The sequence below is a fragment of the Canis lupus genome, chromosome 10 (assembly GCF_011100685.1).
Source record: "Canis lupus familiaris isolate Mischka breed German Shepherd chromosome 10, alternate assembly UU_Cfam_GSD_1.0, whole genome shotgun sequence".
Lineage (NCBI taxonomy): Eukaryota > Metazoa > Chordata > Mammalia > Carnivora > Canidae > Canis > Canis lupus.
The window spans coordinates 49,647,301-49,660,020 of record NC_049231.1 but is presented as its reverse complement, the minus strand read 5'-3'; the positions used below and the strand labels follow the sequence as shown (position 1 = coordinate 49,660,020).

The 12,720-nt window shown below is 48.1% G+C and overlaps 1 protein-coding gene across 1 annotated transcript in view; it reads right to left on the bottom strand.

The window, feature by feature from the left end:
* Positions 1–12,720, bottom strand: part of EPAS1 (endothelial PAS domain protein 1) — an 85,920-nt gene that overhangs the window by 29,504 nt on the left and 43,696 nt on the right. Inside the window, exon 3 of the mRNA XM_038551203.1 lies at positions 7,702–7,892. Within this exon, the coding sequence (XP_038407131.1) occupies positions 7,702–7,892 (191 nt within the window). The remainder of the gene's footprint in view (positions 1–7,701; positions 7,893–12,720) is intronic.

Below are 12,720 nucleotides of genomic sequence, written 5' to 3'. Positions count from 1 at the left end.
AGACAACTGTTCCACAAAAGGGTATTTGAAAAGGCTCATGAAAAACAGGCATTTACTTTGTAAAGCGAAAGAACTTTCTGGGCCAGGTTGGGTTGGGCAGACACTGGGCAAACATAGAGGTGGAAGAGTCTGGAGCAAGCTCCCTTCCAGGGACTGAGGAGATATCCATCTGGCCAAAGAGGAGGCTCCATTTTCCAGACTTAGTAAACTGGGCCACTGAGGTGGGTCCAGTGTGCTGGAGCAGTGGCATCTCAGAGCACTGCTTTGGAGAGAATCACCTGGCAATGGCACGCTGACAGTTTGGAGAGAGACCGTGAAGACCAGAGGGGCAAGAACCACATGAGAAGGCAAGCCACTGCGCTCATGGCAGGCTGGAGAAGTAGTTGCTAGGGGCCGCCTCTGGAAGCACCCACCCCGCAACCAACCACTGTGAGTAGCCGAGGCCTTTCAAGTACACTTCAGCTAGTTGCAAAAACAGACAAAATGTTGACTCAGCTCTTGTCCCAAAGAAAGTTCTCAGGCCCCAGGCCCTTGGCTGTTGTTCCTAGGCTACAGACTTCATTTCAGCCTTGCTCTTCCTCCCGTATTATTTAATTATTCACTTATTCACTTATTATTTAAGTCCAAACATAACACTTACTTGCAAAAATGTGTATTCATTCAGTACAAACATCACGCCAAGTAGACCTCATTTAATTTACAGAACAAGATTAGAGAGCAATTTGTACTTTATAAAAGTTAATATTCACTAACTAAAAGACCTCTTCCAACTTGAGACTGTTCTAGGGAATGTAAAATGCAGTTAGATTTCTGGGCCACTTGACAAGGAAGGGCCTGTGAAATGAGGTCCAAGGGCCTCTCTGCAAGGGCAGTGGATTTATTTGGTTTTCTTTTCCCTTGAGCCCCTCAATTTAAGCTCTGGGCTATATGCTGTTATTCCTCAAGAAAACAAATCCAAATTAGGAGATGTTTCTACCAAGGAGCTTCTGTGGCACCACTGAGGACCAGCCACCTTCAGGACAGGAGCTAGAGTCACAGAGGAACACAGCAGGCCCATTCAGGGGCAGACTCACCTTTAGGGCTAAGAGTTGGGCTACAGAGAGTAATATCCTGGCGACTTCCCTTCTGTTTTGCTAGATGCAACAAACGAGGGAAAATTCTTTCCTCTTCACACCCTAGGTAGCCTCTGGGAGGGGACATCATCTGGGGATGGCCTTATACTATACACATTCCCACACTTGATCTTTGCTTAGGGTTTCTGCCAACTAACTAGTCAGCTCAACTGATGATAATGAGCCAAAGTTCTAGGCATGGGTGTTGGCACTGCCAACGTTGCTGCTCCAGCTAACAGCCATATTTAAATAGGGGCTTTAGGAGAGACGGGTAACTCAGAACTTCCACAGTTGAGCATGTATCAGCATCCCTGGCAGGGCTGGCAAACGGAGGGATTTTGGGGCCCAGGGCTAAGACGTAACTCATGGGCCCTAGTGGGGAAATGTGGGACCTCTTGTTGAAGGATGTAACCATGTCCAGGGCCCCTCTGAGCATGGAGCCCTGTGGGACTGCACAGGTCACACACTCCTGAAGCCAGCCTTGGATAGGCCTATCCCCAGAGGCCCTGATTCAGCAGATCTCAGAGGGCAGAGAATCTGCTCTTCTAACCAGTTTCCAGGTGATGTGGATGCTGCCAGAACCTAGGAGCACAGGTTGAGAAGCATGGCTATGAACTCAAGGCCCTATGAGTGACCCTTAATGCTGGGAAAAATCAAACTGTTTTGGCAGGTGGTGACCTATTTTGGGGAGGGGTGAGGAGAGGTTTCCAGCACCATTAAATCACACCAGGTAGGTGACCACCTCTGGACAGCAAAGGCCAGTCCTGTGATTTCTGGCCTATTGAGAAGATTTTTTTCTCTCTCTCTTCAATTTCTTTGATCTCAGTGGCAACACTGACATAAAAATCTGGTGTAATCCCAAGACAACCCTATTTGTGTTAACTAGGCCCAGAGGAAATAGTTCTGCTTAAAATTTCCTGTTTTTAACAGTTTCCAAGCCAGCCAAACTGGTTTCCATCCGTGCCCAGTACACTCGCTGCTTTCAGGAGGTGGCGAATTGGCTTTAGCAGCTGGCCAGCCAGCTTCTGCAAGGAAGGCAGAGGGGTGCTCAGGGACCCACAAATGGGAACAGAACATCTTAGAATTGAAGTCACAATGGCTGGAGGACCAGAAAGCCAGCGGGCTGGCCTTGAGGGGCCCCTGGGACAACCTGGCCTCTTTCCCTTATGGAAATACGTGCTCCTGCCGCACCTGCTTTTCCTCTTGGGGGATTCTGAAAGAGTTTCAGCTTGGGGCTGACGTGAAAACTGCAGGGCCAGAGGCAGACCTTTACCCCAGGGGCCAGGGGCGCATGCCCCTCACCCTCTGCAGAAGAATGCTTTTGTTCTACTGTTCTTTCATGGGAGCGTCAGTCTTCCCTTTGGCATCATTAATCTCTGACTCCATGTCAGGTATGTAGAAAATTCACCTCTTCCCTATGTCGTCATTATACCCCTACTATGTGTCTGCCCTGTGCTGGGTACAAGGCCAGAAATCAGTCAGGTCATCTGTCAACAAGTGTCCCTATGTGTTCAGTCCTGTCCTAGGGAGAATCAGGGATACTGAAAGGTGTGAGAGCAATCTTTTCGCTCAAGGAATCTACAGACTGGTGGGAAAGACAAAGATAGACCACCATCAGGTCACGCAACAATCCAGAAGAAACCCTTGGTGCTAAATAAAAACAAACCGACCGTAGGTGCTCAAGCAGCCCCCAAAGGGGTCTCCAAATCGCCCGGGGCTCTAGGTCTCAGTTACTTGCTTCCCAGGACCCTTCGGGGTCTGACCCCCAGGAACGGCACAGGCTGTCAGAATCCGAGGCGCTAAGACCAAGCATGCTCAGCCTGGGGAGCACAACAAGATTCTTTAATGCTAAAAATAGCCCCAGTAAACAGGCTTTGATGACGACTCCCCACAGCCAGGATATGCGCGGGCTGAGGTTTCGGAGCACTTTTTCCGGAGCACCGCTCATTTCCTTCAGGCGGCACCACCCATGTGGGGCGGGACCCCTTGGGCAGCAGGAGCTGGGCATCTGGGGTAAGCGGGCAGGGTGGCAGGGGCAGAAGCTCCTGATGAGGTCCCTGAGACCAGACTCTTGGAAGGCACTGCTGGTCAGGACGCGTCTTTATTCCACCAGGGTCATCTTCCCTCTTTGTTTCCCACTCTGACAAGTTCCAGGACTGCTCTGAAGATTCTTAAACCACGCTGCTGAGCTCTCCCTGCTTCAGGCACCACTTAGTTATCATCACAGAGGCTTTCGTTTTATTTTTTTTATTTTTTATTTTTTTTTTAATTTATTTTTTTATTGGTGTTCAATTTACTAACATACAGAATAACACCCAGTGCCCGTCACCCATTCACTCCCACCCCCCGCCCTCCTCCCCTTCTACCACCCCTAGTTCGTTTCCCAGAGTTAGCAGTCTTTATGTTCTGTCTCCCTTTCTGATATTTCCCACACATTTCTTCTCCCTTCCCTTATTTTCCCTTTCACTATTATTTATATTCCCCAAATGAATGAGAACATATAATGTTTGTCCTTCTCTGACTGACTTACTTCACTCAGGCTTTCGTTTTAAAATTGATTCCCCACTCCAGCCTCCCCAGGCCCGTAGGCCACCCCATGACCATTGCCTGGTAGTAGGCTCACATCTTCGGCAGAAGGCACTGTGTTTTACCAGGTCTTGCTGGCCTCCCAAAGTCCACCATTAGAGATTCATTCCTTTGCTCTTTATGGAACTTATTATCTTATCTTATCTCATCTCTTTGTATATGCCTTATAAGATGTAGCACAGGGCTGGGATCAGCAAACACCTGCTGTCTGACCAGACTTTTTTGGTTCCAGTTAGGGAGTGATCTGAACAAGGTCAGTATCTCTAGAAGAGATTGCACATTAGCTGCTTTCAGCCGTTAACATCCTGGCATGAATCCGCTTCTCAGCTCCTCTCTAAACAGGGCCGAAAAAGGCCTTGATTTGGAAGGTGAGTGGGGCAAGGCATGAATGAATCGATTCATCCATGCCAATGAATTAATAATAAAGCTGACATTTCTCTTTCGAAACCTTGCTACACGGGGACCTCTAGCAATCGTGTAAAATCAATTTGATTTCACCACATCGGAGTGTGGGGAAGCCAAAACTCAGTTTAATAGTGAAAAGCTGATTTTGCATATTTGCTGCTCTGTAATGCCCTCTGGATGCAGAAGTGACCCTCATTTGGTCATGGTTTGTGGGGCTCATCTTGAAAGAGGATTTAAGACAATCAAGCGGTATTTCCACTGATGTTCCCGTCAGTGTGTTCTGTTCTCGGCCCAGCGTGGAAGCTAATATCATAAAGCTATTGTTTCAGTTTGCTTCCTGTGATACGAATCTCAATCGGCCGCCCCGACTCCCAGCCTGAATTTCTCAGTGCTGAGATTTCCTCTCCAACATTCCCACACAGAACAGCCTACTGTGAAAATCAAAGAGAAGCGTGTTACTAAGTAAAGAAGAAACTTTTCTAAAGCAAAACCTGGTCTTTTTTAGCCTTTTGAACTCTGAGGTATGCAACCAGCTATTTCCTATTTTAAAGTGAGCCAACATTGGTGCTCACCTTTGTTAGAAATGCTTCAGTGATGAATCTGTGGTTTGTTTTGACTTGAGAAAACTTGGCTACTCTGCATTTTGATATGCACCACTGCAAGGTGGGTAAGAGGACATGCAGGTTTCCACTGGGTTCCTGTTGACATCATTTCTCCAGAAGCCTATACTTAGGATAAATCAATTTGCTTATTCATCAGAATTTTTATTTCTAAACGCTACCTTACGGAGAGCCTCAGATGTGGCAGGCAAGACGATAAGGGCTTTTCTAGCCACTTATCTCGATTGTCAAATAGCACTGCAAGGGAAGTACTGGTATCCCCCCCTTGTGCGAACGAGAAAGTAAAGCTCAGGGGTAGGGAAGAGATTCTCACAAACTTGCAAAGAAGGCCATCCAACTGAGGTTCCAGTGTGGGTCTATCTGCCCACAAGTCCTGTACTCCTTTTCACCATAGTGCATGTTTTGAAAAAGCAAAATGTGATTTAAGGTAAAAATAAATAAATAAAAAAAGAGACCCTGCCTCATATGCAATTCCTGAAGATGATTTCAACAAGAACGTGCAGGAGGAGCCTAGAAGAGAAGGCAGAGAAAGGGGGCATTGAAAAGCCATCCACCTCCTCCCCTCGATAATGTGTGTTTTATGAGAATGACTCCATCGAGGACACCAGGACCAGATGGCCAAATGGAGACACTTCTTAGCCTTTCCCGTCATCTCTCTCCTCAGGACAGAGGACCAGAGCTGACACACTAAGGCTGTGTGCTCAGTCTGAGGCCAAGCTGAGCCAGAGGGCAGGCATTTGGCGTCTATACCTTGCAACAGCTCCTGAGCAGGGATGTGTGCTGTCTCACTGTGGTCCTATTTTCCTGGGTGTGGCTGGCACACGGGGGTGGGGGGTGGGGGAGCTCCTGACCACACACAAGCAGGCAGACATGCTTGGGGCGGGGGGACTCAGCCTCTGATTCACGGCCCTCTCCAAGCCAACCTCTGACCCACTGAGAAGGATGATTATGTATGGGAGAGCATGGAAATCAACACCGTGCACCAAGGAAAGTATAGAAACAACTCACTGAATGTGTGAAGACCATCTCTGCACCCCCACTGCTCAGGGCTAGCCCCTAGGTGCCTCTTTCCAACTTTGGTTCTCTTGCCAAGGAAGGACCCACCTCTTCCCCCCACACTTGGCCTTTGTCAACATCTTTGCCTGACCAGGTTGCAGAATGCTCCTACCCTCCCATGTCCATCTTTCTCATAAGCACAGATTCAAAAGAACTTTCATTCCACGTGCAGATTCATCATGTACTAAGTGTGTGACTTGCAGCAACCTTAACATTTTTGTACCTCACTTCTCATCGTTCTACAATGTTCTACAAGTCCAAATTCCATCAGGGAGGTGTCCTGGGATGCATATATTAGTCCTTTTGGGATCTCTGTTGGTGGAGGAACGGGGCTTGTGGTGGAAGGAAGCAATGATTTACCCAAAGGCATTCATGTCTTAAAGTAGAATTTTAAGTATAACAGGGAAGTTGAGGAGATGCTTCCAAGTGTGGGAAGAGGGTCCCTGTCTAGTCCAGAAATCCTCCACTGCAGACTCTTTGTAATGCAAGGTGATTCCAGCACTACCAGACACTGCCCTCACCTGTCCAGAAAGAGAAGCCTCTTTAAAGACAGGTACACATGTGCCCTCTGATGGTGTCTCCAGGCCACTGTTCCCTCTTTTCAGTAGCATCTATGATCAATCTGCCATTCCCTGGCATTGTTTCTTTGAAAGTATTTATAGAGCATGCCTTTACCCTTGGTTCTCCCCTCTGACTGCTCTTTTCTGAGACTCTTTAGATTTGTGGTACAGGGTTAGCCCTCCGACCCTTGGACCCACTGAGCTGTCATCCTATTTTCTGAAAGTCTTCCTTTCCCCATATCCTTCCTGTGCTCTGGGGCCCAGAATAGCACATGCTGGTCCGGCCTCTCCGCCTCGCACTGGATTCCCTCTGCTCTGGGTTTCTTTCCCAGAATAGCCACGTCCTAACAGGATGGCCCAGTCAACCAGCTCCAAGGCACCAGGCTCACTCACGAAAGCTGAAAACTCACCACAAAGGAACTTTCCCCTGCCTGCCTGCCTGCCTGCCTCGTGCTCCCTGGAGGGGACACTGCCACCTGCAGCACCTCAGCCACATGGGGTGGGGGTACTACCTGCCGCCCAGTTTCCTTATGAAACTGACAGGCCAGACGGGACTGTCACATAGGATCTGAAACTGGAGACCTTCCCAGGCTGCCTCTTTCTGGTCAGGACTAACAGGAAATGGTGTTTTGAAGATTGTGAACTTTGAGGGAAAAAAAAAGTTTTGTGAACTTGAGGCCTACAGTGATACCAGGGAGGGTGAGACTTGGCTGGTCCTGTGGGGAGGCTGTTAGCCACCAAGGGCTCCGCAGTGTGAATGAGTGTGGCCGGGTCAGGTGCAGTACAGACTTCACCTCCTCTCGTTCTCACAGATGGCCTGAGCACAAAGTATTCTTAAGCCCCTTTTGCAGGAAACCAAGAGCAGACACACCACGTGATTTGTCTGGCAGGCTGGCTAGTAAGACGGAAAAATGCTCACGAGCACTCTGTTGCCCTTCTGGAGAAGGTAGATGGAAGGTGAGCATGAGAGTGCTTCCTAAAGGTCCGCTCTAGAGAGGAGTGTGGCTGTGGCAGCCGGCAGGCCAGGCAAGGGGGAGCTGACAAAAGGGGCTCCTGCTCCCTCGGCCCTTTCTGCTCATCCTAGCTTCTGGGTCCCCATGTACTTCCTTGGTCCCATCCCCGCTCTTTGCCCCATGGCTGTATTCATTGGAAAGGAAACTGCTGGAAGGGAGGTGTTCAAGTCAAAGGAATGAAGCACCGGCAGTGGCATTCGTATGGGCAGAGGTTCTGAAGGGTGGGAGTTCTGCGGGGGAGGCCTTCCCAGGGGCCCCCCAATGCCCGCACCGCAGAGCCTCCCGTGTGTCTACACACACGCTGGTCGGGCTGTCCTCAGCACCAGCTTGGGGAAACTGCCAGCCTCACCTGAGGACAGGAGCTTGTGTGTGCGCAGGAAGCTGATGGCCAGCCGCATGATGGAGGCTTTGTCCAGGTGGGAGCTCACACTGTGAGGCAGGGGCAGCTCATGGGCCAGCTCGTAGAAGACCTCTGTCTCTTTGCTCCGCCGGCACCTGGCAGCGTCCCGGGACTTCTCCTTCCTCCTCTCCGAGCTACTCCTAAATTCAGAGAGCAGGGGTTAGTTCCTGAAATGTCACTGTCATCCCTCTCATGCCCCTGGTCAACACAGCCCAGGGCCCCAAACTCTGGTGCGGCCAGACCCTCCCACTGAGCTGATGCGGCTCACACCCATCGTCTGAGCACACACAGCCTCTGCTATATGTTGCCAGCCCTGTGTTCGCGTGTGTTTGTGCTTCTGTCTACCTCTCTCCTACCTATGTGGCCCAGACCAGGATTTTGTATGTGGGGGCTTAGAGCACAATTAATCAACTGGCAACGCCTGTGACTTGGTCCTGGGTTATCTGAGGATCGGGGTGAGTACCCAGGGATGGCCTGTCTCTTGCAGGAAATCTTAAAGAAATCCTAAATCTTCTTACAAAGCCTATATTAAGTCCTAACAGAGGCAAGTTCAAAACCCAGCCTGCCTGGATTGAAATTCTAACTTCTCCACTTGCCAGCGCTTGCTCTGTACACTTCAACTATTTTAACTGCTCAGACTCCGTTTTCTCATCTGTATGATGATAATAACAGTACTTATCCCACAGAACTGTTGTGAGGATTGGATATGATGATTTATGTAAAGTCTTCATCACAGGTTTATCCCAATTGCAAGCAATCAATGTTAGCTAATATTAATAACAAATCTGTCCATGAAAAAAATGAGAGTAAAAATATTACAACAGAGTATAATATACAACCTATCTTCATAGAAATATAGAAAGTACATAATACTTCTTATAGATTACATAGGGAAAAGTCTAGAAATAGAGTAAAAGAAAAATAACTATTATTCTTAGAGTTATCACATATACAGAGCATACTGTATTCCAGGAGCTGTTTTAAGCACTACATCAGCTTCTTGAATTCTCACAACTGCTATTGGAAGTAGTAGCATTGTTATCTCTAATTTAGATGAGGAAACAGATGCACAGAGGTGAGGTAATTCACCTGTAGCCCTTGGGCAGGTGAGTGGGGAAGTGGCTTCGTGCCAGGCAGGTGGGTCCCAGAATCCAGGCTTTTATCCATCAGTAAGGTTAGGGGGGATTATTATTATATTTTTAGTACTTGTCTGAATTTCCTTATGTTTCTATAAATAACTTGTATTGCTTGTTTAATAAAGAAGTTTTTTTTTAAAGTTTTTATTTTTCAATAAACAGTCCAATGCAGTTCATGATTCTTAAGGCCTCCTCTAACCAGCTCCAGCCCACTCCCTCCGTCCTCCCTCCTGAGATTTCCAAAGCCAGCTACTGTTTGTCCTTCTGTTTGGTTTTATAGCCTATTATCTGGCCAGAAGATCAATATATTGGGATTCACAAAATGTTGCCACGCCTCTCAAACTCAAGATTTGGGGCAGAGGCACTGCTCACTTTACAATATGCTTCATTTTTTAAAAACAGAGCACCCAGCTCCCCATGGGTTACACATCATATACTCAGATTGTGGGAAGAATGTCGAGCGGCTGTTGATGGGCAGGGAAAACCTTCAGAAAGGTTGTGAAATGGGTGAAACCGTGTTTTCCTGTCCCCTCTCCCTTTGCTCTTTCCTTTCCCGAACTCCTGCTTCCTCAGCTCGTCTCACATCCATTCTCCAAGCCCTCGCCCCGTAGCCCACCATCTGCACTCTCTCAGAGCCAGCCCTTAAGACCGGCTTGCTCCTGCACCAGAGCTTTAACAGTGGTTTGTATAGGAGTCCCTCCCATTTGCATTTTAATTTTGACCTCTGACTGTGGAGCAAAAGCAGCTGTTCAAGGCTTGTAGACATCCTGGCACAGGGAAGGAGCGTGGGAGGGGACAGGACACTAAAACTGTATACTTCACGCCTGTCGTGAGAACAGGTAACGGAGAACCAGTGTCTTTAGGATGCTGGATTCCACTCTCTAGCACCAACCCGTGCTCCCCAACAAAAGCATCAGCAGCAGGTGACCAGTCGTTAGGGCATCTAGAGAAGCAATCCTGGGCAGAAGGGATTCCCAGCACAGGCTGTGACATTAATGCCCACTTCTGCATGCCCACAGTTTCCCTTTGTTACTGCTCCTTCCTTAGAGTGCAAGAACCGACAAGGCCGAGAGGAAGAGCCGGTGGGGTGGAGGGGCAGTCTGCAGTCAGTGTTCTGTCTGGCAATGGCATTTGAGGTCCTACTATGTTCCCTGGACCACACAAATGTTTATTCACACCTACTTTTGGGCCTCGACATTGCACCAAGGACCTTACATATATGACATTATAATCCTAATGACAATATGGTAGATACTGAGGGCACAGTTTCTACATATGGAAACAGAGGCTCAGACGTGATGTGTAACTTGCCCAAGGTCACAAAGTGAATGCCTGCCTGCTTAAGCCCTTGGAGAGCATGAAGTCGGTGAGCAGATACTTAGAAGTTCTGAGGCACGTGGATGCTCCGTGTCTAATTCCATCTCTCACAACATGCATGTGAGACGGGCAAGGCAGGCATTGCTCTTGCCCCCAATCCACAGATCTGGAAACTGAGGCCCGACCAGGCTAAGTTACATACCTAGGGCAATCCAGCTAATCAGTGGCAGAGCTAGGGCTAGAACCCATCTCTTCCCAGGCCAGTACTTTCCACTGCTTAGTTAGCAAGAAATAAAGAAACCACAACATCCTAACATTTAGAAAAAGATGGGAGAATCTCATGCAGCCTCTTGTTTTAAAAGTCATGGGCTCCATTTCAGCTACCTTGTTTTTATAGTTGCACTCTGGGGCCAGCATAACTTTAATTAGATTATCTAGTTAACCTTGACACAGCCCAGAGATATCTGTCTAATGTTGACTCCTGGAAGAACAAAAATGTGTAACACCGCTCTCATTTAATTAGCAACACTGAAGAACAAGCATAATTAACGTCAAGTGTGAAGGTAAGACCTCCCTAATTGATGCATACACAGCCTACTTCCTTATGCAATTTACCACGGGTTGGGCTTCTTGGCAAATAGGAAAGAGGGCTGGAAGTCAGGAGGGCTGGTGTTTCTAATACACTGGCCACAAGACTACTATCTAGCCATCTGATCTGGGCGAGAAAATACATTTTTGGTGCCCTGATATCCTTGTCTGTAAAATGGGAGAGATCTCATGTCTTATTTGTCAGGATCAAAAGAGATGAGTGGACAAGGGTTGGAAGTACTAGGAAGCTCTTCACAGATGAAAACTATCTTGACTTAGGGCAAATGTGAGTGCCCGTGGATTTCAGAGATTGGCCATAACAGCCGTTCTTCATCACCAAATCAAAGCTGTCCCAGGGCTGGAGGTGTAACTGGGGGCCAGGCTGATCTTGACGTCTTTGTGTGGGGTTGCTGAACCTTCTTATGTCAATGAGGCTTCATTGCCTAAAATACCTGTACTTTATTTTCTCTCCCTCGGTAGGTTCTAGAATTACCTGCAACAGACCAGCATTTTTTTTTTTTTTAATGACAATTCTAGATATGGCGCATTAGAATTTGCTGGGTTCTCATAAAACAGTGCTTTATCTTAAGTTTTCCAAATCAGCCGAAAAGACTCAAATTTATTTCTTGCTCCAAACTGCTCTATGAAGTGCCTACTCCTGCCTTTCTTGGTGGCTCTCCTGCCACCACAGGGTGGTCCCACACAATATCTGGTGTACGGAACACCCAACATAAATGTGGCCCTGGCTGTGTCCCCCCGCAGAACCCAGAAAGAAGTACTGAACTCCGGGCTGGACCTCATGCAACTGCACAGCGGCTAGGATGCATGTTACTTGTGGGGAGCACCCGGTCTTACTAGGGAACCAACAACCCAAAGTGCCTCCATCAACCACAGAAATAAGTTCGGGCAATAAACAGTGTACACGGTTAAGATAAGAAACAAGTCAGTCTGAGCAAGGTCAGGGCAAGCTACTCAGGGAGGCAGGGTTTCAGCTGATCCCAGAAGGACACAGGACAGGACACCACCCTTACAATGCTTCAGGGTCAGAATCCACTTTCTCCCCGCTGTCCATGCTATCTCATTTGTTTCTCATAACAACCCCAAGGGATAGGAACTATTATTTCCCTCTTAATAGATTGAGAGAGATTCGGCGACTCGACTTAATAAAAGACATTGTCTCACACTGAATTCTTTCGGGTCCAAGATCAAAGATTTTTCCCACTGGCAGCAAGGAAACTGCTGTTTATTGCATACCTTCTACACACTGTGTTAGACACTTTTCCACAAATTGGATGCTCACAGAACACAGAGAAGGGGCGGGGTAAGTCGTGAAATGGACACAGTGACATAAAGAATCTCTGTCCTTAAGTGAGCACCCACTCACCCTGGAAAAAGACCTGGAACCTCATCAGTAGGGTTAAGAGGCACCATCCGAGTTCACATGGAGTAGGGGGAGGAAAAAGGGGTCAGCACTAGAGGGCCTGAGTGGGATGCAGCCTCCATCCCTGCGGGGCAGGGGTGTGGAGGGGGCGCTCCAGGTGACTCCCTGGAGGCTGCAGGTCCAGCCTGCAGGAATGTTCCTCTCCACACTGCTGGTGGGGAACACACTTCTGTCCTCTTCTTTGACATGTTCATATCTGCAAGTTTGTACTTCTCCCCAAGGTGGAAACTCACACACTGGAACATTTGATTCCAACTAAGGAAAGCGACCACTTAAGGACCAGGCAACTAGTCAGAAGAGAAAGCAAAACTGACCTCAAGCCCCAGTGGGTATATGCCACAACTCAGCCAGGAAAGACCTCTGTGTCCAGAGCTTTGTTATCTTACAAATGTCTCCTTAACTTCTGGGTCATTGCTCCAATCTTGGCCAAAGTCAATAATCGAACCATTATCAGCGCTTGGTCAAGATGATCCTGATCCTGGTTGC